The sequence below is a fragment of the Netta rufina genome (genome assembly GCF_964035555.1).
Source record: "Netta rufina genome assembly, chromosome: 2".
Taxonomy (NCBI): domain Eukaryota; kingdom Metazoa; phylum Chordata; class Aves; order Anseriformes; family Anatidae; genus Netta; species Netta rufina.
In genome coordinates, this window is record NC_140124.1 from 63,888,051 (window position 1) to 63,915,891 (window position 27,841).

Consider the following 27,841-nt stretch of genomic DNA (forward strand, 5'->3'; position numbering starts at 1 on the left):
ACTTATCAGTTAAAACAAAAATCAGAAATAACTTCAAACAACTGTATATATATTTATACTACACAGAGATGTGAGAGACAGACAGAAAGAAGGCAGTGCTACAAATATTAAATGTTTCTATCCTTAGGCAATACTAAAGTTTAAACAAGAAGTAATTCTCTTGACAAGTTTTATGGAAGAGAAACGTTTTCTGACTCAAATACATTTTATAAGATTTACAAGACACTGGCAGGGATGCTTAATGCATTTTATTTCATAAATATACTGTCTGAAGCTGAATTGTATGTCCCAGAGGAAATGGTCTCACAAACTGTCTTTTGGATACCACGATTTTTCACCACTCTGTCACAGGTTCAGTTCCTGCACAGAGTAAGATACATGTATGACCACTTAACAGCTCTTTAGTATATACATTAAACAAACTGACGCCTTGATAGCTGAATCAACGCTTGATAGTGTACAAGACTCTTGTACAAGCTTAATCTTCTGATTAAGAATTTAAAAGCAAATGTCAGCTCCACAAACCCTTCTACCTGTAAATACTATGAAAACAATAATTGCGGTAGTAGAGGAAACAGTCATTACCTGTTATCTCTTGTGAATTCAAACTTTACTCAAACTTTATTGATTTGCTTTGACAAGGAGAATAACTGAAGTACTCAATACTTTATTTCATGATTGAAATCAACTAAAAAAAGACTATGAAAAATCAACTGTCTGCCATATCATGAAGTAGGATTCATTTTCATTTTAAATATGAAATATCAGTGTCACAACCTTTTCTCACTCTATTCTGCAACGTGATGTAATTGTATCATATTAGGAAATTAATTTTTCCTTATTCAGTTTTCAACAAGCAGCACAGCTTCAGCTTCAAATTCATAGTTGAAACAACATCACCTTTAAATCGGTTAAATATGCTTGTAGAGGTAAACTTGATATAGAGGTAGATGTAGAGGTAAACACCTAGAAATTGGAGCATTCATTGCTGTGGGGCAACAGATGACATAGTTAAGTCATACTCTGAGAGATCTCACTGGGCTCTGGACAACAAAATGCCTTTTGCTGGCAGTGTGAGCCAGACTGTAAGGTTAACATCTGACCTGCGCTGGGGATGACATGAGTGTTGCTGCCCTCAAATGAGCCTTTGGGAGGCACCAGTTATCCTTTCTGCTCAGTGCACCAAGCTTTGGGGTGATGCAGATGTATCTGACCAGCCCTGCTGACAATAGGAGAGGTAGTCACTGGGCACAGGAAACACCGTGGGGATTGTGAATGATCTTTTCAATCCTACTGCTACAGCCCTTTCACTGATGGGAATAAAAACTTCCCTGGTAGTCCTAACAGTCTTCCCTCAGCAGAGAATTCCCCCAGGATGCAGAAACCTTAGCTCCTTTCATATAGCCACAGAGATCTTGCTATCCTGGTACCGAAACAAACTGACAGTGGGGGACAGCCTCTGTTCCCCTGACTATTTTTAGTGGCAGCAAAGAGAATCTGCCATCCCTAATAGAACTCTTTTTTAACTGTGCAATACAATGAAGGCAACATTATTGCAAAGAGGTATTGGGTCAAGTCATTAGGCATTTTGTCTGCTACACCAAACATTTTAGCTTCCTGTCTAACAGAAGGATGATCTGATGGTTTTAGAACAAAAACTGCCCTTGGTACTAAGCTGAATGTCATTTTTCTATGAGAATACCTTCTCTATTCTGGGACTTGCTCAATTTTTGTCTACAGGTTGAAATAAACTTTCCAAAGCTTGCTGATCTCACAATCTATGAGGACAGCTTGCATTTACACAACATGCTTCACTTACTCAGATTCTTTGAAGCAGCATCCAGGGATGCTCACAAGTGACAGTAATGAAAAACAGCCCCAAGGTGGGTAAAGCACTTCTGATTAAATGTACAACCTTCCTCCAGATGCAAATGGGTAAGAAAGGAGCTGCTGTGGAATGGGTTAAATACTTATTTTAGGATGAGATGTATCATTTAATTTAAATCAATTGAAATAAATTAAATAGTATACTAAAACCCCTGTAAGTGACTTGTAGGAAGTCCTCATAGGTTTCTTTGAGCTAATACTAATCAGATACTCCAACTGAGTGGCACACTTGGTTTTATTGCTCTATGTCTGAATCTTATACTTCCTTTTCTTTTTTTTTAGCAATCCTCCACATAACTGGAGCTCTGCAGTTATACAGTGCAGTATATATTGCAAACCAGACATGTCATATTAACCTCTTTTCCACTTGCAGTATTACCTAGTTCCATAAACAGAACAACAGGGTTCAGAAAATTTGGTCTTTTTTACCCTTCTGCCACAAACCTGCCAAACAAACCTGAAAAACCTTTTTCCATGTCTGTTTCTCCAGCAATGATTGCCCTGAAGGTGTTAGATCCCCAAAGAAGAGGCCTGATTCAAGTACTGTAAGCATAGGTGATGATATTGACACTGAGGCTAGGAGGAAACAGTGCACGTAAACATGTAATTTTAAAAGTTGATCCATTACCTTTCTAGCCTTTGCATGGTCATGGCTAGCGTTTTGTTCAGTTCCTCTATCATCCGGCAACCTGAAGGGTGAATGGGCAATGTGCTGGACCCAGAAGGCAGGTGCTGGCTGTGGCTGCTGTACTGGAGCTGGTGCTGGTGAGCTGCTAACTGGGATGGCAGGACAGTGTGATGGTGCTGACTCAAAGGCTGCTGGGAGCTCTTCTGTGTGGAATAGGATGAGAGAGAGAGGTCTGGCCCCCCTAAAGGCATGCAAATCATGACTTTCTTTGGAGGTAGTGGAGGTGACAGTTTAACTGGCATACAAGGCAGTTTCACAGGAGCGCCAGGATCTAGAACAGAAGAAAGAGAGGCCCTGGTGTTAATTTTCATGGCAGTGAGATGGAGGTCAGTGTACCTGACTGGGTGCGCAGGTACTGAGGTTGAAAGTCAACACAGGAGTGTGCACCCCTTCCCTGATGTGACAGATGATGCTGCATAGCTTGCACTCAGCACGGTGTTCAGAAAAATAACTGTTGTTTTGCAGCACTTCTGAGTCTCAAAAAAACATCCCAGGGCTGTGCATATCCCTTAACACATTAAGTAATGCTTAAAAAGGCTTGTGGCACACTTCAACGCTTTAATGCCCTAATCCTCCAAAACAGCCCTTTGAGGTAAGCACAACCTCTCCTGCTCAACAGACATGTAAATGGGGGGAGCATCCTAACAATAGGATGACTCACCACCATCACTGCCAGAGCACAAGCTGACCATTCTCATCTGCTGCACTGCAATTACTACAAGTCACATTTCTTACAGCTTTATAACGTGCAAAACATCTGGCATTAAAATTACATTACAGGGCAAGAAAGAAATGAAATAGAGTTTGAAAACTAAACAAGAACTGTCTGGAAAAATGAAGGGTACAGGAGGAGAAAATGGTAAAAAGGTTATAAGAGAGTTAAGATTAATGTATTCTTTTACAGAAGACTTGGCAGGCACTTTTCTAGGGACTCATGAACTGAATCTTAACCTTTTTAACTCTAGGCATGTTCCTTGAATCACATAGTTGACCTGCCAGGCAAAGACTCCCCTGACTTCCATGGGAAATCAATGAGAGGTCTGTACACAAACCTCTGCCAGGACTCAACTGCAGGATGCAGACTTTTGGAGATGCACTGTGAAATGTTTTCAGAAGGAAGAAGAGGTAATGGGAGGGCTTAAAGATCCCAAGATGAGTGTAGTCAATGGTCACAGTGCATGCCAAGAGCAAAGAGAATGAGAAGATATCACAGAATCACAGAATTGTCTAGGTTGGAAGAGACCTCAAGATCATCGAGTCCAACCTCTGACCTAACACTAACAAGTCCTCCACTAAACCGTATCATTAAGTTCAACAACTAAACATCTTTTAAAGACCTCCAGGAATGGTGACTCCACCACTTCCCTGGGCAGCCCATTCCAATGCCTCACAACCCTCTCAGTAAAGAAGTTCTTCCTAATATCCAACCTAAAACACCCCTGGTATAACTTTACCCCGTTTCCCCTCGTCCTGTCACCAGGCACGTGGGAGAACAGACCAATCCCCACCTCGCTACAGCCTCCTTTAAGGTACCTTCAGAGAGTGATAAGGTCACCCCTGAGCCTCCTCTTCTCCAGGCTGAACAATCCCTCAGCCGCTCCTCGTAGGACTTGTTCTCCAGACCCCTCACCAGCTTCGTTGCCCTGCTCTGGACTCGCTCGAGCACCTCGATGTCTTTCTTGTAGCGAGGGACCCAAAACTGAACACAGTACTTGAGGTGCGGCCTCACCAGAGCCGACTACAGGGAGACAATCACTTCCCTAGCCCTGCTGGCCACACTGCTTCTTATACAAGCCAGGATGCCGTTGGCCTTCTTGGCCACCTGAGCACACTGCTGGCTCATAGTCAGCCTAGTATCAACCATCACTCCCAGGTCCTTCTCCACCTGGCAGCTTTCCAACCACTCATCTCCCAGCCTGTAGCTCTGCTTGGGGTTATTGCGCCCCAGGTGCAGGACCTGGCACTTGGCCTTGTTGAACTTCATGCAGTTGGCCTCAGCCCATCAGTGCAGCCTATCCAGATCCTCCTGCAGAGCCTTCCTGCCCTCAAGCAGATCAACACACGCACCTAACTTGGTTTCATCTGAGAACTTACTGAGGGTGCACTCAATGCCCTCATCCAGATCATCGATGAAGATATTAAAGAGGACTGGCCCCAGTACCGAGCCCTGGGGGACGCCACTAGTGACCGGCCTCCAACTGGATTTGACTCCATTTACCACGACTCTTTGGGCCCGGCTATCCAGCCAGTTTTTAACCCAACGAAGCGTGCACCAGTTCAAGCCAAGAGCATCCAGTTTCTTGAGGAGAATGCTGTGGGAAACTGTGTCAAAGGCCTTGCTGAAGTCAAGGTAGACCACATCCACAGCCTTTCCCTCATCCACCAAGTGTGTCACTTTGTCATAGAAGGAGATCAGGTTTGTCAAGCAGGATCTGCCTTTCATAAATTCATGCTGACTGGACCTGATTGCCTGGTTGCCCTGTAAGTGCCGCATGATGGCACTCAAGATAATCTGCTCCATGAGTTTCCCTGGCACTGAGGTCAAACTGACAGGCCTGTAGTTTCCCGGGTCTACCCTCTGGCCCTTCTTGTAGATGGGTGTCACGTTTGCTAGCCGCCAGTCAACTGGGACCTCCCCCGATAGCCAGGACTGTTGATAAATGATGGAAAGTGGCTTGGCCAGCTCCTTCACCAGTTCTCTCAATACCCTCGGGTGGATCCCATCTGGCCCCATCGACTTGTGCACATCCAAGTGCCATGGCAGGTTGCCAACCATTTCTTCGTGGATAGTGAGGGCCACATTCTGCTCCCCATCCCCTTCCACCAGCTCAGGGTACTGGGTATCTAGAGAACAACCGGTATTGCCACTAAAGACTGAGGTAAAGAAGGCATTAAGCACCTCCACCTTTTCCTCATCTTTTGTAACAAGGTTTCCCCCCACATCCAGTAAAGGCTGGAGATTCTCCTTAGTCGTTCGTTTTGCGTTTATGTATTTGTAAAAACATTTTTTGTTGTCTTTTAATGGCAGTCGCCAGATTGAGCTCCAGCTGAGCTTTGGCCTTTCTAATTTTGTCCCTGCACTGCCTCGCAACATCCTTACAGTCCTCCCGAGTGGCCCGCCCTCTTTTCCAAAGACTGTAAACCCTCTTTTTTCTCCTAAGCTCAAGCCACAATTCTCTATTCAGCCAGGCCGGTCTTCTTCCATGCCAGCTCGTCTTTGGGCATGTGGGTACAGACTGCTCCTGAGCCATTAAGATTTCCTTCTTAAAGAGCACCCAGCCTTCCTGGACTCCTCTGCCCTTCAGAACTGCCTCCCAAGGGACTCTACCAACCAGTGTCCTGAACAGTTCAAAGTCAGCCCTCCGGAAGTCCAATACAGCAGTTTTACTGGTCCCCTTCCTGGCTTCTCCGAGAATGGAGAGCTCTACCATTTCGTGGTCACTCTGCCCAAGACAGTTTCCAACCACCACATCTCCCACCAGTCTTTATCTGTTTGTGAACAGAAGGTCTAGCGGGGCACCTCCCCTGGTAGGCTCACTAACCAGCTGTGTCAGGAAGCTATCTTCCACGCTCCCCAGAAACCTCCTAGACTGCTTTCTCTGGGCTATGTTGTGCTTCCAGGATATATCTGTGAAGTTGAAGTCCCCCACAAGAACAAGTGCTGATGATTTCGCAACTTTTGTCAGCTGCCTGTAGAACTCCTCATCAGTCTCCTCATCCTGGTTCAGTGGTCTATAACAGACCCCCACCAGGATGCTTCCATTGTTGGCCTTCCCACTGATCCTAACCCACAGGGACTCAACCTTATCATTCCCAGCCTCGAGTTCCATGACATCAAAACTCTCTCTGATATAGAGAGTCACACCGTGACACCTTCCGTGCTGCCTGTCCCTTCTGAAGAGCCTATAGCCAGACATTGCAGCACTCCAGTCATGAGAGTGGTCCCACCACGTGTCCTTGATGGCAACCAAGTCGTAGCCTGCCTGCCACACGATGGCTTCCAGCTCCTGTTTGTTTCCCATGCTGTGTGCATTAGTGTAGATGCACTTCAGTTGGGCCATTGCCTTCTTTCCCAGCCTTGCCATTGTTACCCCTGGCACAGCTCTAACAAGCCTTGTTTCAGCCCCATCCCCCTTCTCACCTAGTTTAAAGCCCTCTCAATGAGCCCCGCCAGCTCCTGGCCTAGGATCTGTTTTCCCCTTAGAGACAGGGACCCGTCTGCGGCCATCAGGCTGGGTGCCAAGTAAAGCACCCCATTGTCAAAAAAAAAAAAATTTCTGTGTTGGCACCAGCCTCTGAGCCACGTGTTTATCAGGTGGGCTTTCTGTGTCCTCCCTGTACCCCTCCCTGTCACCAGAGGGATGGACGAAAACACCACCTGTACTCCTGCTCCATCCACTAACTGTCCCAGTCCCCTAAAGTCCCGTTTGATGCTCTTCAGGCTTCTCTCTTCAGTGTCATCACTGCCAGCTTGGACTATTAAAAGAGGATGATAGTCAGAGGAGTGAACCAGGCTGGTAAGCTTTCTGGCAATGTCCCTGACCTTGGCCCCAGGGAGGCAGCAGACTTCCCTATGGGTAGGGTCAGGCCGACAAATAGGGCCCTCTGTTCCCCTGAGAAGGGAGTCGCCCACAACAATCACCCTTCTTTCTGTCTTGGTGGAGGCAGTCCTGAGACGTGGAGTCGACTTCCTCACCCTAGGCATCCTCCTGGGTAGACTTTCTACCTCTTCCTCAGCTACCGGTCTCTCAAGCTCCAGGGCCTCAAACCTGTTGCGTAAGGGCACCTGGGAAGGTGGGGCCAGTAGAGGGGGCATCGCCTGCGATGTCAAGCGGGGACCTGTCTCCATTCCTCCTCAACTCCTAGGTCCTCTCCCTCTGCCCGACAGCAACAGGGCAGGGGGTCCACCCCCATTTGGGGTGTCTCACCCCAGTACCTGTCCTTCAGGCCCTGCAGAGAGTTGTTCCACAAGTCTGTCTCCTGCTCACACTCCCTGATATCCCTCAATCTCTCAACCTCCTTCTTGAGTTCTGCCACGAGGCGGACCAGGTCATCCACCTGCTTGCACCTCACGCACACAGTCTCTCTGCCCCCCGCAGGTGGTAGCGGCAGGCTCAGGTACTCCCTGCACTCAGAGACCTGAACTGCCGCAGTTTTGGGCAGGCAGTCAGTCTGGGTGTGTACAGACTTCCTAGAGAGAGCACTGTGCCTGGTGGAGACAATTGCAGACTAGCTAGCGGTAGACCGCTGTTAGAGGAGGTGTTCGTATGGGTGGGGCGGGAACGCTCTGCCCTCCCTACTTGCCCTGCCTGGGCGAACTGCCACGCCAACTGCCACACCACTCCCTTCCGACATGCCATGCCCTGGTCACCCGCGCTCCTGGTTGCCCGCGCTCCCTAGGAGCAGCTTTTGAACAGCTGGGGAGGGGGTGCTGCTGGCTCTGCCTACGCCTCCTTCTCACCTTGTTCACCTACCTTGCAAGGGCTGCTGGGCCCTGGCGGCTCCCTCGAGTGGGCTTGATACCGGAAGAATTAGCCCTGCCTGTCTGATGCCCCACTCCACTACAGCATGCGTCTGCCCCGGAGCCGATTGCCTTGGCAAGTGGCCCGATATATTGAGCCATTTGCCGAGCCACAAAATATATCATATATTTGGCTCTGCAATGCTCTGCACACTCTTTGGCCTCTTTTTGCTTCAGTTCACACTTGCTGTAACATGGTAAAGGAACTGAAGGGTCAGAATCTTCTTATGACCTGAGAAGGCTTGGCAGTAAGATGTTCTCTAGTTTCAAATGTCATCACTCTCCTGAGCAATATCCGATTTGTAAAGTCCTTTTCCAGATGGTTAGTTGTAACATAAACTATCCTTCTTGCCCCCTTTATCCCTTCTTTCCTTCTGGCCTGTTCTGGGTATTGCTTGTACTAGGATCCGTATCTACTAGCCAGAGTGCATGAGGTGCATGATACTAGGACTTAAAAGCACTAGCACTTCTTGAAAATGATTACGGACAGTAAGGTGGAAAAAGACTATGCATGGGGCCAAGCTCAGGATTAGTATCAGACTTTCTTTAGTGCTAGCTTTTTAGTCAGAGCTTTGTTTCATCCACAGTATACGTTTGATACTGGTGTTGTGCTACAATAGAAAAACCACACAGACAGTAAATCTTCCCGTTCTTCAAGAGACAGGAGAGGTAAAGGGTGTGCAAAGATGAGAAAGGCATGAAGAGAAAGTGGCCTTCCCTCATTGTAGAATGTGAGAGTTACAAAGGGGAGAACCCAAGTTTTTCCATTTTCCATGCAATATCATATCTGCCTAATATTGCTCTCTTGAAGAGAGAGAAATTTGCTCTCAAAGGCAAAAAAGTCTTCCAATGGCTCCACCAAGGCTGAAATCTAACTCACAGTTATATATGACCAAGGAATCTGCTGTAAGCATCTTCTCCATGCAACATTACTAGAGTCCTAAATCATTACACAAAGCACTAATGTGACAGAAGAGAAGCAAACTGTGTGAAGCCAGGTGTGCAAGTCTGATTAATCTCTTCTGTCTTAGGCTCCTCATGCTCAAGAGAATAATGAACAATCTTTGCAAGATGGTGGTTCCTAGCAGGGTTGTGACCACTGAGAACTGTGCACGGTTAAGTAATAACTGTGCCAGAATTGATGAAAGAGATGTTAGATTTTCCATTGCTGATGACATTAAATTACTTAAAATATATTTGTACAAGCCACAATATTTGCTGCACATCAGACCTATGGAAGACATCAGACAAGCAGGTCAGCCTTTACCTCTTCCTTATAGATCATTTTGCTAATACATGCAATTGCTGCATTTCCTTTTGGGTTTTAGGGAGATAACTGTGCTTTTACTCTCTGTGCAGAAGATCTGCCCTGGATGGCACTCCTGGAGTGTTTGTGTTATACTGAAGCTATACACCAGGTACACCAGGTTCAGTGTCTTCCCAGGCACTGAACATACCTAGAGAACTGGTTAGAACACACTGCATATACACATTACATATAGGATACTAGAAAGTTATGGATATATGGTGGCAAATATTGTTCCATCAGGGATGCTAGATAAGCCCATTAGAATCAGATTCTGCCCCAGCACACCTGGGAGTTACTCTCAGAGGAAGAGGGCACACCTAGGAATCCTGGGCTTGTGGCAGAGCTGGCTATGTTTACAAACCTAGCAGTGTGAGGAAAGCTGTTTCTTCACTCCTTGTGATACCAAGCAGTAGCCAGTAGGCCAAAAAAGGCCAATAGCCTCCTAGATTGCAAGAAGCACTGCCAGGAGATCAAGGGATTATCTCCCTTCTATTCAGCATGCCTTAGACTATATCTAGATTACTGTATCAAGTTTTGGGGCTCCCAGTACAGATAAGACAAAAAAAAAAAAAGAGAAGAATTCAGCAGAAGGCTGTCACAATGTGAAGGGTGAGAGAGTTGGGGTTGACAAGCCTGCAGAAGAGAAGACTCTGGGGAAATCTCATAGCAGCCTTTACATACCTAAAGGGGGCCTACAGGAAAGCTGGGGAGGGACTCTGTCAGGGAATACAGTGATAGGACAAGGGGAAATGGCTTTATTCTAAAAGAAAGTAGATTTAGATTAGATATTGGGAAGAAATTTTTAACTCAGAGGGTAGTGAGGCACTGACACAGATTGCCTAGAGAAGCTGTGGATGCTTCAACCCTGGAAGTGTTCAAGGTCAGGCTGGATGGGGCTTTGGGTAACCTGATCTAGTGGGGACTGTCCCTACCCATGGCAGAGGGGATGGAACTTGACGATCTTTAAGGTCCCTTCTAAACCAAACCATTTTATGTTCCTATGATTGGCTGAGGGACTGGGGTTTATTCATCCTGGACAAAAGATAGCTTGGGGAGGGACATAACAGCAACACGCCAGTACCTAGAAGGAGGTTATCAACTCTCCACAGTGGTACATGGTGGGAGGAGGAGAGTCAATGGGTAAAAATTGAAACAAGAGGTTCAAGACTTAATTATAAAGTGTTATGCCCAAATGAGAAGAACCAAACAGTGCAATAGGTTTGCCCAGACAGGTCGTGCAGTCTTTTGACATTTTCAAGACCCTGACCAACTGTTGTAGTTTGTTGCATTCGGAGAACATAAATAAACTGAGCATGCTCATCCTTAAGGTTGAAAATTATAGCTCTGAAAATTATAGGCTTGTATGAATTCGCTGAAGAGCCTTAGAAAGGGTTTCAAAGATGAAAAGATTTCCTGCTGCCTATGTGTGCTAGGTACTACCCTCCAGGTAAGAGCAGGCAGATGAAGTGTGGAGAGAGCAACTCCATCAGGGCCCAGTTTCCTGTGAGAACCTGGATGTACTGGGAAAGGAAACCCACTTTTTCTCTGCTGTCTCTCCTTCAAGCACACAGTGAAAAGAGAATTCTCCATTGCCCCCTTATGAATGTAACCTGTCTTCATAAATATAGCCTGCCAGAGCAGACAGCAGGAGATAACAGAACAGAACAGGAAGCTTTCAGATAATTTCATGGGCTCATCTACAGAAAAGCCTTCTAAGATATGTGATTGTCAGATAATAAAATACTGCACAAAATATTTGCTGAAAAATTTGTAGCAGTAAATACTTTCATAACACTGTAACTATCAGCTGTGTTGCTGCAATGTATCAGGACACCAAGCAACCATACTCTCAAACCTCATCTTTGGCATGTCCACATTATCAGAAGCTTTGGGGGTTTGCAGGGTTTCCTATCCTGTTAAATGTTTGCCTCTAATTATGAATTAGTTCTTATCTACAGAGACATAAATAGAAGGCACAGAAAAAAAAAAAAAAAAAAAGTGTGCCATGCCTCTCCTTAAAATGTTGACTGAAGAAAGCAAGATAATGGAAAAGGTTTTTCAAAGCTGTTTTTAAAATACAACTGCTGAGTGGCCAGATACATCCTAGTAGTGTATCCCTAGTGGCCACACTACACCCTTGCATAAAATTAGGCTAATTTTAGACTCAGACACACTCAGGTGTTGCTGAGACTTCTGCTTGGTGGCGCACAATTTGTTATCTGAAGTTTTAGGGGACTTCATGGGTAACTGGTAATTCAGTTCTTTCAACAGAAACTATCAGATTAATTTCAGAAACATCATCTGTACTGACTAAAAGTAACCACTTTGTGAATCAGGACCAAAATGAGCTGGGGTATGCTGTCTATCAAACCATATATGACCAGTATTCTTGTCGCTTTTGGCCATTAAAGATATTATGGTAATGTGGGGACTTAATCTTGGCAGTCCAGTTACATTTTGTCCCAGGTGATGATTTCACTTTCTCCTCTATTTTTAACCAAATAAGGGGGGTTGCAATTGTTGTTCTAAATTCCTGAGTACTGTGTGTCAATATTGGGGAATTAAAATGATGAAAGAAATTCTACCCATGAAGGGTATGATCATATATAATAATGATCATATTTGTAAGGCTTACCAGGAGGTAACTGGCCAAGAGGAAATGCAGAGCAGTGCAACAGTGGTATCAAAACATTTAAGAATCACATTGTTCTGCAAGGGTTGCCTGTCCTGTGCTACGAAGGAATCACTGATTAAGAGAGTAATACTGCTTCATTCCAATGGAGGAAAAAGTAGAGAGAGAGTCTGTGTTGGTATTTCCACACCTAGTACTGTGATAGGGATATTCTCTGTGGATGCAGCATCATCAAGAGCATTGGGTGATGGCATGAAGCAAAGTACCAAGCGCACTTCTGCAGTGGTGGTGGCATCACTCCCAGTGTCTGCTCTGCTGTCTGCTCTTGGCTCTGCCCCCATTCCTCTGCTGTCCCATCCCCACAGTACCTGATCTAGAGAAGAGGCATACCAAAGCTGTCTGATTTATATTTGCTACAGGCAATTCTCTCTTCCTATCACTTTTAAAACTGATATTTCATTTTCATCCTCCACAAAATTAAATGTGATCTTGCTTGTTTATTTTAGGCTTGCACTTTTATGTGCATTTCTTATCAAGGGAAAGGCCAATCTTTGTCTTGGCACAGGCACAGAGATATCTGAGATGGTTCACAAATGCTTTTAGAGGTAAAGACTGTTTCTCTCTCTTTCCTAAACCTTGTATTACACTCTTTGGCAAATATTCTAAGTCAATCTTCATACCTTTACCTGAAGAACTTCGTATCTTCATACTTTTTTCATACCTACAAACCTGAAGAACTCTGGGACAAGTTCTTAGCAAGAATGTGGTCAGACTCACAGGAAGCTTTTCTTCCCTCACACTGTGTGTTTAATATATTTCTCCTTTTTTTTTTTATTTTTTAACTTTATGCTGACTATGCCTATAGTGATTTGATTTTATAATACTATATTCTCATTTATATTTGTATAAAGCATATTTTTCTTTACATATACACGTACATATATGTAACTGTCTTAAGACTGAAGTTCAGAGGCAGTTCTGCATCTTCCAACGCAGATGCGTACCATTACAACATCACATTTCCTCTTGCAGTCTTCTTGAACAGAGCTACCAGACCATAAACCACTGTAACTTCTCACTAGTCATGCTTGGTATGTCTTATTTTGTCCTTCAACTCTCTCACAAAATATTTAATAGAAAAATGGGTATGCAATGAGAAGAGAAAAGTCTTCACCTTGAATGCCAGAATTCCAATTTCATCTGTTTTCTCACACACAAGCTGAGGATGTCTGGAGTAATTAGCAAAAGAATAGCATTAATTCTGCTTCTCACTGATGAGGGTGCTTCATTAGGATTGATTGATCATTTTCAAAGATTATACATGGCTAATATAATTACCAGTGAAGAACACAAGGCATTGAACATGTATATCCTTAGACCACCCAAGTAAATGGACCCTTAAGAATAAACTCAGTGCTCTTATTTATAAAATACGTTTAAATCAGGCTTTCAGTTCTAGCAGGGCTAGCTGTCAATTAAATTAGGGTCCTTTGACCAAATCTGAGTCTCTGTTCCTTTCCCCTGAGGGCTTTGCATATTCATGTATAAGAGTCTGTGTCTATGTGCATTCAAGAGATCATTTAGAACTGAATGAGAGACCACTAAAAGTTATCATGAACTAAGAGAAGACACAGCTCTGTTTCACTTTCATTGGAAAAGTTGTTACCATCAAGCAATTAATTTATGCTGATAGCTTGAGAGTGGTACTACTTCACACAAAATTACCAGCTGAAAAAAAACAACTATCAGAAGCACCCATCCTGTAATTCTTCTGCTATCTCATGCAGAGGAAAGCTTTATTTTTAATGGATACTTAGTGCCAGAGGTTTTTCCTACACTATTCCTTTTTTCATTATTCTTTATAATTTTCTTTTTAATTTTTTCATGTTGGCCTCATTTCTGAGCAGCTTCTTGTAATTGGAACAGAGTGTTATGGGAGATATAGGAAGCTGGTGTCGTCCTCACCTGAAGCCAGCAATTCTGCCGCATGGCTTTCTACGTTGCAGAACTGCCAATTTGTCTTGTAGTATAAGGCAAAAAAAACAGTCCTTATGTGGAGATTTTGGTAGGCAAGAAAGTAAGAGATTCCAAATACAATGAACAAAACTATACAGAAGAAAACGTGTAGCAACCCAAACAAAAACATGAAGAGACAACATAGAAATATGAAAGAAAAGCAGAACACGCTCTTCCCTAATGAGCTCCTTCCTGATATATTTCTTAACCTGAATTAAACAAGCATTAACTGACAGGAAAAAAAAAAAAAAGTACCTAGAATGTATTAATGTGGACTGAACATTTCTCACATTAGTCCTGAAAAGGTTGGAGCAGCATGAACACCAGAAGAGCAACCCAGTGAGAGGCCAGGAGCTGCCTCAGTACAGAGATGCACCATACCTCATCTTGAGCATGGGATTTCAAGGTGCTGCCTCCTGGGAAGCAGCTGCAGTTATGAGCAGACTGTTCAAAGGATGTAGATAAAGACTTAGGGAGCCCTTTTTGGTCTGTATAAGTGCAATAATCCTTTGTCTCAGTGGCCTAAATGACAGACTGGAGAGAGCAGACTGGTCAGGTAAGATCCATCAATCCTTCCACATGTGTCTAAAGCTTTGAATCCCAGAGAGCCTGGACGCTTGTAAAAGATCTGGGACACAAAAAAGGAATCTGACTTGTTTCTAGCTGGCATGCAGAGAGAGAAAAACAGCAGCATAATCTGTAGAACACCAGAATCCTAGTCAGTGGGAACTGAAGCTGCCCATCATCAGCAGGACTCATCAGTAGGAGGGGAACAGTTAGAGCTGGGGTGGAAAGGGGAGCAGGTGGGCAGGTTGTGTGAGCAGGGAAGCAAAATGGTAAGAAGGCAGGTGACAGAATGGCCTGTGTAAGGATCAAGGGGCTTGACAAAAGAGAAACATATGGAAAGATAAAGGGAATGTGTCTGGGGAGACCTGCCCAGATGTCAGTTGAGGGTAGAAGCAACAAGACAAAAGAAAAATTCTCCCTCTCCCTCCTACCTACCCTGCCCCTGCCCTGCCTCTTTTCTTGTTAAAAAGTATTTAAAGATATCCTTGTATTTTATTGTTATTTCATTTCCCATCAAAATACATCCTGCCATTTTTGTAGTGATGGTACATCTTGATAAATAGGAGTGAGGAGGGTTTGTCAGGAAATGTCATGGTAGCACTAGGTAAACAGGGAGGAGAAGGGAAGAGTCCTGAAGCAACCTTGATGATGGTATAGTCTGAAAATTCTTTGCAATCCCTGCCCTAGGTACAACACACACACATCGCTAGTACACACAACAACATGTGCAAACAGGTTTACGGAAGGGCATTGAGGACTTAGCTATAAGGGCAAGTTTTTCCTATATGGGGCACGGTGATGCTGAGGGTCTAGAAACACCTACTTACCAGTTAAGTGGCTGGCAATCCTGGCAATAGGTTTAGGAGGCAGGGCAGGGGGTTGTTTGAGGAGGGACAACTGTTTCACTGGGGTGTCCTCATGGTCTCCAGGGAAAGCAGCAGATTTTTTGGGGGGAAGTAGCAGGACTGGCTTAGCTGTAGGATCTTGGGACAGGAGGACGCCGGATTCATTGGATGTGGGGCTCTCTTCAGACACTGGAGGACACAACCACATCATAGACGCAACAACGTTATGAGCAAAGCAGCAGTGGATACAGACATTTTAAGACGAGAAAAGCAGTGCAGGAATGCGGATTAGGACTGACTAATAGATTTCACTCAAACATCATATTAACACAGAAAGAAATAGAGAAAGAGAGAAAAAGAGAGAAAGAGTAACACACATTGAGACAACAGCTGAATTTCCCGTTACCTCTGACAGAAGTCAGCTCCCTTACACTGAGCTGGGACATATTCCCACATCTTGAGCACATATCAAGAGCTTAAAATGTCACATCTCAGATGGTCTGTCACCACAGCTTGCTCAGAACCAGATATGTTAGCAGGCAGTCTTCAAATTTATCCTGTAACTGTAAAAGCACCTCTTGGGGGCTATTTCATTCCAAAGAGGCCACACAACTGTGCATGATCATAGAGGAGTGCTTCTACTAGTCGATTTTCCTCACTTGACCTTAATCCACAACTTCAACATTAAGTGATGCCGGAAGAGGAGTTAACCTAGATGTACAGTATTGCTGTCTCTCTTTATAGGCTGGGGAAGAAGTGCAGAGAGCCTCACCTAGGATGGTGCAGCTGGCTGTGTTAACTACTGGAAGATGCGTGATGTGAATGTCACCCAACACCATGCAGCAGGTAAAGGAAATGACATACCCCAGGGTTTAAAAATGTTATCAGCCCTCTAGAGCTCATCAGCACAGCTGAGAAGTAGCGTGACAGTTAGAAATGTACTCTTAAATGTTCACAAAAATGCAAGGACTTTGCCTGACATGCAAGAGGTTACTTGTGTAGAAGTAGAGTACATAGCAGAAGTACTGTTATGCTGAGACAGTCAAAATTTCTTATGGAGCACCCAGCGATAATCTATATACTCCTTCTCCACCAGAATAACTTGGTCTTCAACAATGGTTTCTCAGAATAAGAGGTCAAAAACCTGTTTCAAACTGCTTAAAGTAGCTATGTCATACTGAAAACAAGATGTTACCTGTTCCATCCATGATCTCTGTGGTTGGGAGCACCTCATATGAGCAGGGTTCCCCAGGTGCAGAACCTGACTCCAGTTCTGCTAGGGCTGGAAGCGATACTTGGCTGGAGCTCAGCACTGGTCCAGAGCCCAGAGGCTGCCCATTCTCCAAAGCTCCTTCGTCATTTGGTATGGAAAGTTCCCCATCTGTTCATATTTGGAGGAAAGCACAGTGACAACAGAAAACACAAATAAGATACAGAAAATTTTGAAATGAAGTCTGCTTTCTCCAATAGCTTGCTTGAGAATGAAGAACCTGAACTAAGTCATTGTATGTGCATAGGAGACACAGGATAATGATCAAAATAATACGGTTTTTATCTCAAAAATACAACTTGTGCTGAGCAATTTTTGGAGCTGTCTGAACGATGTTCTGTCCACAACAGTTTCATAGAAGTCTGACAGCATTTCATTTGTCTTACAGGGTTATTAAGACTTGGGAAAGATCTGCCAAATAACTGTGTTGATCCTTTGCTTATCCCTAGGCTTGTCATTATGATCCATGGTCTAAGCTGCATGGTCATCCTCCATCTGATAAGGCCACAAAATTTATTTTCCCTGTCTCTGTTAAAACTGTAAAGTCAGAAAAGAGAATGGACTGGAACTGAAGCTATCAAACTTTAAAAAAAAAATACAATACATAATTTATAATATTTTAATAATAATAATAATGAGCATTATTCCCTTCCCTTACAGTATTTTTAATACCATAAAGGACACAAAAGGAATCACAGAAGTATTTCACTACTTTATATCCCAATAAAACTATTATAGTCTCCCAGCATGATCAAGACTATAAGTAAGGGAGAGAACAATTTTTATGGTTGCCTGGTGAAAGGTCTTGATATTGAGATATAGTGGATTCCATTTAGAAAGTCTGTTTTTGAAGTTATTATTAATAACTTCTCCATATGGGCAAAAATTTCTGTAACAGCAATTGTTCGTTTCTTTTCTATCAAACACCACTTCACATTAGAAATAATATAGAACAGAAGGGAGGGATCATATCATTCTTCACGGTGTCAACCTGCATGATTTTTATCTCAGAACTTGTTATGCACAGTACTCTGGTACCTGGAGGCAATGACTGCACAGGTATATCAATTGCAATTTTATAAAGTGTTCAGCTCTTATGGTTATGAGTGGAAGCCTGAAAATAAACCCAGAATGTGACCTGTAAGAAAAGAAAAGAAAAGAAAAAAAAAAAAAAAAAAAAAAAGCAGGCAAATAAAAAGAGTCTAGTTTTCCTATGCTTTCAAATTATTTTTAAAGTCAAACTCAGGATTTCAGGATCTGGTTCTTGATTTTTGGGCAACTGTGATTAGCCACATTACTGCTCAATGTACCATGCAGAAATGTACAGCACTCAAGTGAGCACACACTTTCCCCTCACACGGCTAAGATATGCAAAACACTTTGGAAAACAATACTGAAGAGACAGGAAAACAAAGTTGCACTTAGGTGTCAGGACACAGCAATTAGCATGTCTGAAAGTACAATAGATGTACTAATAATAAATAATTATTATTTTTTTTCTTTCTGTCTTGTAAAGCTTCGGTACAACATGTGAAGATGGTCTCTTCCTTAGTTTGGTATTGTTAGAAATACCAAGGTTCTTGACTTTCTTAATTTTATTTATTAATTTATTTATTAAGAACCAAAGAGCTATTACGATATATTGCCACATCACCTGCAGCTTTCAGAGCAATCAACTGAGCTGGCAAAAGGTGGCAACATTAATCAAAACTGAAGGTTTCAGCCAATTTTTCACAGCATAGCCTCTTTCTAACTGCTGCAGTCATTCAATACAAACCATTTTATTTCCCTAGATAGCAAGGATCAACCAACAGTTCAGCCAGTATTTAAGCTGAATGTTTTTTGACTTAACTGTTTTGACTTAACTGTTAGGGTGGAAATGCCATGTATCCCGTGCTTGTTTTGTCTCCCTTTTGTAAACACATTCCTTTACATGTGTTTGGGATAGAGGCTGCTGTTGTGTCAGAGACATGGTTTCATGAAAGATCGTAATTACTGCTTAGGCAGAATAACTGCTTCTTGAATGAAAGACAGTGACTATGTCCAACAATATTCACTAATTTGGTACAGGACTAAATTTGACCATTACTATGACCAGACAATGAGTATGTACGATAAAACCAACAATTTATTTTTTTTTTGGGATATCTACACATTTTTAATGGAGATGCCAATTGTAACATGCAGAGCATCTTGAAATCTTACTATGTTTAATGCACTTTGTATTTATCAAGGTATATTCAGCATGGCTTAAGAAGATAGCATTCAAATTATCTGTTGAAGGTTTACTATTGCAAAAAAGCAAAGTAAGAGAGAATTTTGACTTTTACTTGTTGTCATAATAGCAAGCGTGACAGCTCTCCTTATTGACAACATAACCTATTTTAATCTTCCCTTTGAAAATCTCTTATCTTCATTTAGGCTCTAAAATTCATCCTCGGATTTGACTGAAATCATCAGACATGGCACAGTATCATGACTGAAATATATACACTAAATCTGATCTTGCTTAAAGAAGAACTACACCAGGAACTGCTAAAACACAGTAAACAGGTCAAAGAAGGAGATGAAAATCATCATCTGTAAAGTGAAGAATCTCTTAGTGTGAATTAATCCTGGATCAGAGGTATGCTTGACAACCAGACATAAAGGGCAAATTAATTGCTATTTTTAAAGTAGTAAAAGCTATTTCAGATAGCTGACATACAAATGGAAAAAATCTTAGTAATGCAGTTATGACATATATGGATGAATTGATTAGTCTTCAGGAACTATGAGTTTAATTTTGCACAGTGATAACATACGTAATCTTTTGTTCTCAAACTTGCTAATCCCTTTGCTGCATTTTATGAGAGCCTGCTGTTACTAAGTGGAGAACAACTTTCCCTAAATGCATGAGCTTTGATACTGCAGGCAGTGTGCTAGTCAGCATGATCTGGACTGGACCAAAGTCAGTAATGTGAACTCTGCAGCAAAAGGAGCACAAGAAGGCTGCTGCTCTGTTAAACAGGATGCTCTGTACACGGATAGTGATGGAACAAGCAGAACCTCAGAGGAATTTCTCTGATGCACAGGGCTCTAACCCGGATGCTTTGGTTCAGCCTTGCCTGTGAAAATAACAGCACAGGGTGAGGGCCCAGAAATACATAGATGATATTTTCAAAAGATGTGGACCTTAAGCACAGTTTGTACTCATAAACTCATCTGCCATTTCCACTTCTTTTAATTCTTTTTCAAACTACTTGCAGCCCACAGTGCATCATGATAGCTGGTACAGACTGATCCTTTTGTTGTTTCTTTTCTTTGGAGCTCTGCCTACATTCTCACTGTGTCTTTTGACTCTGAATGCTTTGCAATAGGGAACTTCCTATCTGCTTGATGAATGTAAAGCTCATGTGCTCCTTCCATAGCCAAATGGCTGAGCCAAAATGATAACGAGAATTCTAAATCTTGTGTTATTTTCCATTTTGGGTTGTCTTCAGTACTGGCCTTCTCTCAAGTATGAATGTCCAGACAAATATTCTCAATGGACAAGGCTAGGAAGGGCAAGGCATGTCCATGCCCTTCTCTGCTGTGGCCCCCTTGGGCTAAGTGACAGAAAATCAAGTGCTCCTGTTTGAGGTTTATCACTCACAGAACATTTTCAAGCCCTGCCAGGGTTTAGGTAACCTGAAATTTTGTTTTTTAAACCCTGATTTTGATTAGATAGACAGTACAAAAATAGAAACGTACAAAAGATGAAGACTGCACATGCTTCCTTTGAGGAAACCACTGCATCATCATCTCTGAAGTAAGCAATTACTATGCTCCTGTTGAGAAACTTCTTACTACAGGAAACCTTGTCTATGTTCACATGAATGAAGATGTATCAAAATATTACACGTAGCTTTTAATTCTTTGCCCATAGCACACTGGGCATCTCTAAAGACAGATACTTTAGTGATGGTTACAGCTTCATATGAGAATCAAAGCTGTTCATCTATGTGTTCGAGCTCTTGGCTCTGCCTGCCTGCAAACTATTAGACCAGCAGGCATCTGACCAGATATTTCTTCAAGCTACTGTTTTTCTAAAAGTACACGGTATTGGACAAAAAATGCAATCTTTGCCCACATTTGCAGAAGATGCAAGTCACGCAACCCTTGAAATAGCAGAAACTTATTCAGTCATGATTCTGGCCCTTGCCAAGAAGTGAGCTCTCTGCAGTTCAGTCTGGAGTGGTTTCACTTGAACAGTTTAAGTATGAGGGTCACTGAAGTGATAAAAGCATTTCTTGTTTCCCAAATATAGCAGCTGGACTGCAGTGATTCTCCCATCTGTGAACGCTGTGACTTACTGAGCTCTACTAACTGTCACCTGCTGGACAACACAAAGTCATCTGAAAAGCCACCAAATCCTGAAGCAAACAGGTCAGAATGTCACTTTAAATAACAGGCAAACTGGCTAATTCCGTTCTTCTTCAACATAGGTGATAAAACAATACTAAGCACACTGCAGCTCCAGAATTTCTGTTCTTAGGTCAGTCTATCCATTTTAATTTTCCTGTTATATGTTCAGATTATTTTAAGAAAGAAAAAGGCAAAATTACCCACTCATGGGCCTGAGTGTTAGGAATGGGAGACTAAGAGATTTAACCATTATGACTCCAACTATTGTCTGTACAAGATGCCTCTTGGCACAGAAGATGCTACCATCAAATAAAGCCTTCTGATATGAATACTCTTGGATTACTTTTCCTCTACAAATTTTGTCATACTCATCCTCACATCACACACGATCAATGCTACTATACTTGTGTGTATAAACTTTTATCTCTGCCCTGCTTCTTTCAAGGAAGGGCTCCAATTTTTCTTTGCTTGCTGTGTTTACAACAAGCAGGAAATAATGTGGAGATACTGGATTACAAATCTAGCCATGTTGTGTGATAGCTTCCCATTTATATGCATCTGAAAAATAAAAAAAGTTCAATGTCTCTACTCCTTGTACTGGAACAGGAAGAAGCCCGAGTTTCTTACCAGCTCTTTCTGCTATGTATGAAAAGGTGAAAAATGACTACAAGGAGGAGTGCTTTTTGTTTGTTTTGTTTTTTTGATGAGGAACTTCAGACAGCTTAACATCTACTTTACCAGGCAATATTGAAGATTACAGACTACAGCATTACTTGAAGGGAAAAAGCTGCAGCCTTTTGGAGCAAAGCAGGGAGAATTTCCCTGAGTTTCAAGGTAGAAGGCAGGGTCATGCTGCACAGGAGAGATTTTTCATTTGGATGCCTTTAGGTTTGTGCGGGGATAAACAGTGGCTGTCCTACAAGCTCCCCAGGGTGTTGAATTGGGAGCTACTTCCTGGCTTCCCCTGGGCTGAGACCCACATGAAGTGACAGACTCAAATGTGCCTCGCTGGCCACAGGGATGTCTGCTTCATGGTTGAGTATATGGTCCAAGTCACAGTCCAAAATGTGGAAAACCTGAGACACTGAGAAGACACCTTTTGCCATTTGTTGTTTCTGCTCTGCATATAGAATGACTCCCAAGACACCACAGTAAGAGCACAGGCAGTATTCGATCCAAAGGATAAGGAGCATCTAAAATATGCAATGGATAAAAACTGTAGAATGTAATCACAAGCAGCACATTGCTTTTATTTGGGTTAGCAAATTTTTAAATAATCTCTTCTTTCCCAATAAGCTAGATTAAAACAGCATATAGCAGATTTAAGCAGACCAAACCTAATGAGATGGACTGTATCTATAAAATCTCTGAAAATGTTAAGCTTCTACAGACTTATCCAGGTTTTGTACTGGTACTGCTGAAGAATTTTAGACTTTGAATTAATGAGATATCAAAGCACATGTCTAAGTTGTATTGAAATTAAAAGGCAATTTTGCCATACTTTTACATAATTTGCTGAATTCACTGCCTTAGTTATTGACAAGAGAAGCAGCAAAACAAATAAAAGTTGCAGTTAAAGATTGACACATACACAATAGATGTCAAACGTGTGCTGCATTACCAGTGTAAAATAATGGTGTTTTGCATAAAAAGTACATTACTGACACAACAAATTAATTATCCTGAAAAAGGAATCATTATTTTTTTGACATTTGAGCTGTTTCAAGGGAATGTTCACTGTTCTGTGCTCATCACAGGATCCCAAGCCTTTAAAACGTTTCCTTTTTTCCACAACTGTTAATCCCATAGTGACTCAGCCACACAATTGATAATAAATGCAGGCACAGACCCATTTCATCTCCCTATGGTCTGGATGCCTTGCTGTTCTGCAACAAGTTACTATTGCACGCTGCTGAGACTTATATTTCTACTGCTTTACATTTTTGATTAGCTTTCAATTTTATTTGCTAGATAGCTACCACATCTATCCAATCAAGAGGGTGTGAAATCAAGAGATGCTCTAGAGACCTTACTCTGTACAGTCCTGCTATTTTGTATGGTATTCCCAGTTCCTAATGTTACAACAATGTAAGATGTGGCCATAAAATTATACAGGATGTCAATTTAATGTTGCAAAAAGAAAGAGCACTTACCTTTATCAAAAATTTCCTTCAGCACTCCTCGTTTTATAAGCTCCTCTCTGCTTTGCCTCATTGATATCTTTCTTTCCAAAGCTGTAAGCAGAGGAGATGCATGAATATTAATAGAAAAGAAGGAAAATGATAATTTTGAAAGGCTTTATTCCTTTTAAAGTGTTTTTCGCCTATTAACAACAGTGACAAACTGTCTTAAAAGGTACTGGCAGCCCAAGAATTTGTTTGCTGTTGTTGCATGGCTGATTTTGATAGAAATAACTATATAGTGACCTATTTGATGGCATGTCTGCATTCCTGTTGCTTAATTTAGATATGTGACCCAAGCAAGAAATGGAGAATTAGAGACAGCAAAGAAATTGAAAAAAAAAATGTAGAAGTTGGTGAGAGAAAGGCAAGAAAGAAGGCAATGTAGAAGATCATGGCCAATGAAATACACGTCTGTGGATTGTCTCCAGGCCATTGAAGAGGACCAGCACCTCCACTTCCCCAAAGACAAGGCTGGTTTGCCACTAACTCCAGTAAGAGCAGAGTTAGGCATTTAGGACAGTGCAAAAAAAGAGCTGTTTAGTGGAGTCTCATCTTCCCTGAAGGGGTGTTTTGCCCAAAACAGGTACCAATGAGGGGTAATCCATGTCAGCCAGTGTAATTTAACATCAGCTCTGAACAACCTGAGTCCTGTATTTGTTGCCTGGAGACTGTGGTTGCCAGGGCAGCAAAATAACAGAAATTTCATGTTTGTTCAGTTCAGTAGTAATTAAAACAATGTCCAATTAACCAAAATACCACAAAGGGCATGCATTCAGGCAAATTTCTGAAAGACAGCAAGCAAGGGGCACAAGAAGTGATGTGCAGGACTGTGTGCGCTCTGCGAGAAACAAGCCTGTGCTTGCCAAAAAACAGGCACAGTCAAGGGCGAATTGCTTCTGCCATATGCTCCGCTATCAGACACAGCGCAGACGCACACAGGCACAAATGAACTGGGACTTTGCGTCTCTGGTCTAACCAAGGCAGATTTAAAGAAAAAGGGGCCCTGAAACACCCTGTCCCTGGAAACATGAGGATATAATCTTTTCTGGCACTGCTGGCTGTTCACTCTTCTCGGAGGGTCACAATATACGTCATGAATTAGCTGTGCTTACACTGACACACTGTGCTCATTGCAATTTATTTGCTGTTAGATACATATAGCTTAGCATGTACAAGGCAGCTCTGATTTTAAAAGCATTATTTTCCATAGGATAAATTTGTTTCTCCATTTCTAAAATCAGCTTTCAACATGTATTCTTCAGGTCTAAGAAAGCCAGTAGATACCATCAATAGCTAATAAAACCTGTGCTCTCCCCTGAACATGCGCTCTGAGCTTCAGCTCAGAATTAATGGCACTACAAGACCTCATACCCCCAGCAACATGGTATAGTTTTATTTCTGAGGCTCTTAATGTAACAGCCTTTGGGGCTTAAGAGACACGGCATTTTCCGAAGTGCCTTAGCCCCTTTTTAAGAAGTGCTTTAGGCAACTTACAGCCTTTCAAAGAAACTTAGATTTCTAATATGCTTTTGGAAAATAAACACCCCAACCATCAGACTGAAGTCACTTTGTAGACTAGTCCCTCATCTGCCTTTTTCCCACAAGTGGTCTTGCGTTGGTATGGCATTTAAATCTTCTTCCCCTTCCTCTTTAAGAACAGCTTCCCTTGCTCTCTCCAAAAAAGCCAAAACAAACTACTGCTAACTTGTAAGCTTTCTTCCATGGAATATATCATTAAAATCCCAACTTAAAAGAGTAATTTGGCCTTACTGAACACCTTTTCCAATAATTCTGAGAAATGGTAATTTTCCATGAGTGTAAACAGAGCACAGCACACAGCCTCTGCTGTTCAGTGGCAAATCTGGTTGGGTGAACCAGCAGCAAAATAGCAGTTTCTGCTCATGGGCAGCAGCACTTTCTCCAAAACAAAGGCACAAGCAAATTCTGCTGTTTCTGAACTTCACCAGAAATAGCTAAGTTACATATCCACATTTTACATACTAATCCAAGCACATGGCTGCAGGCATATAACCATATGCTGTGCACAAGTAGATGGATTTCCAGGTGACATGTCGGCCTTTCCTATACCATACACAAATAAGCCAAGGGAGAATGGCCAACAAAATGTGCTGACCCCATGGGGTGTGCAGATCAAGTCACACAAGTCAACCACTGAGGATATGATTGTGTCTGCCCATTTTACACAGACACTGGCAACCACCCATGTTCCCCGTCCCACCCTTCTGCCTGGTCAAGAGCCAGGTGTACACGGTAGCAGCAGTACTGAGTTCATGGCTAGGCAGACATGCCACGTTATGAAAGTAGTGGTAAGAAACATGTTAATGCTTCTGCAGGGCAGATTTCTAACCAGGGTTAGCTGGATATTCTGCAGAAGCAGAGGAATACCTTCACCCAAACAATTCCTAAGCAACATATTCAAATATAGCACAAGACTTCTCAAAACCAGAGTTTTGTGCAGTCTACCTAATAGTCTATCTGTACTTTAGGAAGACTGCAAATATATATTTTTTTTCAAGTATTCCTTTTTAGTCCTAATCTGTTTCTGTTCCAGAATGGAAAAAAAAAAAAAAAAAAAAATGAACAAACATCCCAAACCAAACCAAACCACTCCAGTTTGAAGCTCAGATGAAAACATTTTTTTCAGTATCCAAATCCTTTCAAAGTAGGTACAGGACTTAAAGTATTAATTATTTTCCTACTAAGCCAGTTTAATTAATAAGATATTTAGAGGAAGGGCATGCTGGGCTAAGAGCAGCATTGAATGATAATAGCAGATGTTATACTAAAACTATGGAACATGCTGCTTTCCTTTAATACAAATCTTCCTCCCAAACAAGTCTTGCACATTTAAATGCATAAACTGCTATGCTACTGCTGGATCAAGTGTAAAAAATCACAAGTGTCTAGATGCAGAACTCATTAGGAACTAACAGCTTGAACAATGAAATGTTTCACTCTGCCTGGATTTCTCTGACAAAGATTGCCAGTTCTTTTACGAAGGATGTTTTTTTCAAGCAGAAAGCTGATACAGAATAAATTCATTCACTCTACTGAGAAGGGATCAATTCACAGCAGAGCATAAATACATGAATTAATCCTTGATTCATGAGAAACCCATAAATTCTGTGATGGACAAAAATAAAATGTAATTAATATTTAACAAAAGATGGATTACTTCATTGGCAATTTACCTTGGTGATTAACCTCATTTTGTTCACGTGTACAATCTTCCAGATTAGAAACAATCACTAAGCCCTCTTTACAGGGACTATTTATACCAGAAACCAGTTATCTTAACAAAGTCAGCCACTCTCCAATAAAGACTCACTTACTAGTTTCTGGTTTCTGTAAGTGAGAATGTCTGTATTTTATGATATAAATGTGCAGACTTTGTTACAGCTCCCTGCAGTATGCTATTACTTTTAAGCTCTGATGAAGAAACATCAGTGGGAAATAGTTTTATTAATGTTTCTAAGCTAGTGTTTTTGAACTCTTCCCCCAGGAGCAGCACCCCTCCACTGTTCAAGCAGAGCGCTTCTCTGTGGCAGACCCATTAAGATCAGTAAAGCCTTGACAGGGTCATGAGGATTTCCAGCCCCTCCATTCTGGAAATTGAGTACAGTTTTGTCTTTATTCCTCTAATAAGCCGTTGTGCTCTCTGATGACAGTGATTGTGGGCCATTCCACCAGCTGAGAAGGTGAGCACACTGCTGCCTTTGTGCCAAGCCTTTTGCTGCTCCATTAAACAGCCGAACAGGCATTTATGTAGTCAGGATGTTTGACGTTTCTGTCCCTCACATCCTTCCCTCCAACACCAAGATGAACTCTTCCAACATGCATCTAGATGAGAATAAACTGCTTCCCTTTGCATAACTCATCATGCTGCTGTTAAAAGCAAGGGGCAGACTAAACACTCAAGTCCTGCCTTTCTGTTCATTTGACAATCAAAACTAAACACATCCGTGCTAGCCAGTTGAATCCTAACCTTGCTTTTTTTTCTGAAGTTGCCCTTGGCCTTCCTCTTAAAGGGTGTTGGAGGTTGCTTTGCACGAATTCTTCCTTTCAAAGGCCACTGTAATTTTCATGATCATTTTAGGAAGCAAAGATCATTGTAAGAATGAAGGGTAGGGTAGGAGCTTTCTGGTGTGTCAATTATATTTAAGTTCAATAGGCAGAAATTTGATTTGCTAATATTTCAGTTCTGAATAACTAGAAACAAGTATACCAATAATTTTACAGTGTCAAGATAAACAACTATCGATTTCCTTTAGATTTGCAAGGCAGGAAAGCTTTCCAGATGTGATGGATTCATAACACGTTACATCATCTTGAAACTCTTCCAACAATTTAGACTCTCTGGATAATCAAATGGAGCAGGATTCACCTGATACAAATTTATACAGATTGGGCTTCTGCCTCTGAGTTCATTCCCTTATATAGCAAGAGCAATTCTTGGGCATGATTGACCTCAGCCTAATGTAAGCATCTAAAACAGGCTGAACTATACCTTGAAAGT

General features: G+C 42.1%; 1 protein-coding gene across 1 annotated transcript in view; it reads right to left on the minus strand.

The window, feature by feature from the left end:
• Positions 1-27,841, minus strand: part of PHACTR1 (phosphatase and actin regulator 1) — a gene marked incomplete at its 3' end in the record, with an annotated part of 313,329 nt that overhangs the window by 50,838 nt on the left and 234,650 nt on the right. The window contains 3 exon segments of the mRNA XM_084283119.1: positions 2,516-2,846; positions 16,661-16,846; positions 23,275-23,355. Of these exon segments, the coding sequence (XP_084139245.1) occupies positions 2,516-2,846; positions 16,661-16,846; positions 23,275-23,355 (598 nt within the window).